This window comes from Protomyctophum bolini, assembly GCF_963924005.1.
Source record: "Protomyctophum bolini genome assembly, chromosome: 3".
Taxonomy (NCBI): Eukaryota; Metazoa; Chordata; class Actinopteri; order Myctophiformes; family Myctophidae; genus Protomyctophum; species Protomyctophum bolini.
In genome coordinates, this window is record NC_137864.1 from 12,275,007 (window position 1) to 12,278,743 (window position 3,737).

General features: G+C 40.0%; 1 protein-coding gene across 1 annotated transcript in view; it reads right to left on the reverse strand.

Moving 5' to 3' along the window:
- Positions 1-342: 342 nt before the first annotated feature.
- The window catches only part of tmed1b (transmembrane p24 trafficking protein 1b), a 5,401-nt gene continuing 2,006 nt past the window's right edge, over positions 343-3,737 (reverse strand). Inside the window, exons 3-5 of the mRNA XM_080759568.1 lie at positions 3,639-3,737; positions 3,121-3,288; positions 343-1,824 (exon numbers count right to left, since the gene is read on the reverse strand). The exon at positions 3,639-3,737 is cut by the window's right edge and continues 85 nt beyond it. Coding sequence (XP_080615694.1) covers positions 1,774-1,824; positions 3,121-3,288; positions 3,639-3,737 — 318 coding nt within the window. The 3' untranslated portion in view covers positions 343-1,773. The remainder of the gene's footprint in view (positions 1,825-3,120; positions 3,289-3,638) is intronic.

Here is a 3,737-nt window from a genome sequence, read left to right on the forward strand (position 1 = left end):
CTTCCATTGGAAATGCATTGGGGCGGCCATGACACTCACAACTTGCTTACATCTAGCATGCATCAATGTTGTATGCTAGATCGAAAGGCCTTAGTCTTTTCAGGTTTGGATTTGGGAAGCCCTGGGGCTAAGCATAGCCTTCTCAGCTGAATTGAAGATAACCACTAGAGGGAGCAACTTCAATAAATATGAAATTGTGGAAAGATTTATACATTCAGTACTCAATTTATAGCTTAATCTGTGTTCACATAATTATTTTGGCAGACAAACATTTCATATAAAACATGTCAATTGACCTGAGGGGTTATGTCAATAACACAACTGAAATTTACTTTAGTTTATTTATTTATTAATGTGTATGTAAAATGCCTTTAAAAGCAGACTCCCACACAACGTCATGATCTTCATGATTATGTACAGTATGTAATGAAAGTTTGCTCTAAGTAAAACTCATTAATAGCTCTGTTCAGAGTACAATCAAAATGTCATATTACATTACACCACAAAAAGACATAACTGATTGCCTGAAAACATAACATGAAAACATGTTTTCTGTAACACACACACACACACACACACACCACACACAAACACAGGTCTCAAAATGACCTTCACACACACATTGTAATCAAACCAGCAACCTCCATATTACCACTGGAACGATATTCCAGGTTGACATGAATTGTCAACAGAAAATATAAGAAATCAGTAGCAATGTCAAAACTAACCCTCAGTAAGGCTGCTACTCAGTACATAGCTGGACCAATAGGCAGTAGTGGACAAAATATATACTCGGGTAAACATTCAAGTATTCAAAATAACAAATTACAAAGTAGATTTTCTTGTTAATATCAAGGCTTTGCTGTATTGAAATATACTGTATAACATTTTCTACCCCAAATACAAAACAGCAGATCTAGATCAGATAGTTTTCACTATATTTGAATTATGGCAAGAGTCCCTCCCTAGAAATATTATAGAGTCAAACGTACAATGTTTATATTTGAAATGAACCAATACTCAAGTAAATTTACCCAAGTTATTGTCCACCACTGGCTATAGGTCAATTACAGGTGTGACACCACAGCCATTATACTGTCAGGATTCAGGAAGAGCATAGCACATTTATTGCACATACCACATTGTACTAGTAAACTTCTACATTTGTCCTTCTACGTTTGTCTTCAGAGAGTTACATGCATGAGACCAAACTAAGTTGTGAGTATTGTGTGACCTTGTACAATGGCGCAGAATTGCAAAATTACCAAGTAAACAAGTTTCTTAACATCTCGCAGATATAACCCAAACATACTGTAGATAAAACATTATGTGAACCTAAGAGAAGCACTCTTGTCACTGTTTTTACGTTTTCTTTTTTTAAGTTACCCCCCCCTCGCGATTTTCAAATGATTACTTCTAATGTTTAGATTTGACACTGGCACTGAACTTCTCCTTCAACTATTCAACTATTCTAATTAGCAAGTATTATACCCTATTGTATTGTTCAAAATCAGTTTGTTCACAGAAACCATCTAAACCCCCATCTAAGACTGGCTTCTCCAGTTAATGATGCAAATAATGTAATGCCAGCAACAGTGTCAGCACTCGTGTAAACCCCAAGCCTACTGTACATGTCAGCTAAGTGACTGAGATGCCAGAAGGCTGTGTGAAAAACAGTAAAGAATAACAGGACCTGATTGGGCACCCAAGTCGGTGCTTTTTTCATAGATTGGCTTTCCCTTCTTCTGTTGTGCAGCACGGCTCAATAAGGGTCTATGTGAAGGCTCTCCTCTTGTCGTCAAACAGCTTGCGAACCGTGTAGACCTATGAAGAGATGAAATTAATTATTGACAGGTCCTCTCTGTTTAACAATAGATAAAATACTTCACCCTCAGGGCGTCTTACTGGATATTATTTATTTATTCTTTGGCCTGGCGGAGACAATTTCAGTCAAGATACACAATCCATGGGCCACTTGTAGGACACACAGTAGGGTTCAGGGTTGCCACTCAGCCAATGATATGAAACAATCAGCCTTACTACTGTATGTCATAATAACTCAAAACGTTTTCAAACATTTAATCTCTTGAAAGAGTAATGCATATATAATTTGTTTTCTATATTTATTTATATATTTTTTGCGACCAAAGGTCGCAGATAACTATGAAACCTTGCATTTTTGTCATGTCATGTCATTGTCACTCAATCTGACAATCGTTACTCACAATATTGTGTCCAGGTCTCGTGACATCATCAGGGATATTAAAATCCCCATACATGGGGAAAGCCCCCATATTGTGCCCAGGTCTCGTGACATCACATCCCCATACATGGGGAAAGCCCCCATATATTGTGCCTAGGTCACTATGACCCTTTAGGACGAGGTCGCTTCTTGCCCTCAGGCGTCTTACTGGTATTTTTCCTCTCTGCAAGTTGTCCTTGGTGTGTGTTCATTGTTTTGATGACGTGCGTGTAATATTGATTTACACTTGGACAAATAGGAGATCATGTTCTTCACACAAAGATAAGCACAGACAGAGGCTGCTTAATTTATTCTACGTTGTAAGGCGGCAGCGCTTTCTAAAAATAGAAATGAGACAGGTTGTGAGAGCTTGTAGATCAGCAATGTTTGGCAAGCAACGCCATCGTATAACAGTGCTTTAATGGACTTGAACCTAATATACTGTAAGTAGGTGAAAGTGTGTCAGATGTCTGACACAGAGCATCTACTTGAAATTGTTGGTTGGATAATTCTAATAATGTATCGTTTTAGAAATCTCTCCCCATAATTCTAATAATGTATCGTTTTAGAAATCTCTCCCCATAATCCAAAAGGGTCGAATTGCCTAATTAATTTAAATATTAAGCATAGTCTTCAGCCACTAGAGGGAGCTCCGTTATGTTTTAGTGCCACCTGTTATAGCGTGGCATTTTGCAAAACACATTTATATTACTCCTACAGATTTTGTAGGATCATGACCGGCTAAGATTGGCTTCCAAAGTTCGCAGGAGTTGTCCGTTTTGTACAAAATGCCTCAGATCATGAACGCAGCTTCCGATTGCCGCAAAATGTTGTACGCATCATCGCACATGTTTGTGCCACGCTGCTGTAGTAGTTACCTGCGTGAGTGCCACACAGAGCATGACTATCAGGCTGGCACAGGACCAGAAGGAGACCTTCCAGAGGTTGTCTTCCAGAAGGTTCCGGTCCCGTGCCTCAAAGGCCCTCAACACCGTCTGCATCTGACGGCTGCGCTCCAGTCGACGGTGCACTGAGTCCATGGACTCCTGGGGGAAGGAAATAAATTAGTTTGGGTAAAGCAGGCTTCAAATGAGACGGAGAGACGGTTGACTCTGAATATAATTAGGTGCTCGCACACACACACTCACGCACACGCACACACACACACACACACAAACACCTTTCAATTATTTGAAATTATCTACAAACGTGTATCTTGTAACTTGTTTGGATCTGAAAGCCTGCATTTCACCATATCGCACATTGAAGTAAAAGATAGGGCTTAAGTGGTTATATTTGTGTAATACTAGTCGTGCGCGCGATGTGAGCTGCATTTTGCCAATTATCACACGCAAAAGCGAATGGGGCGTACAACGAAGCATAACTGGGGCTTTACCCGGATGTCATCTAGCTTGTATTCCAGCATGCTGCCATCAGGCTCCTCCAGCCCAGGCCACTCGTCATCCCCTCCCGCATCTGGTCCCTCTATGATGAC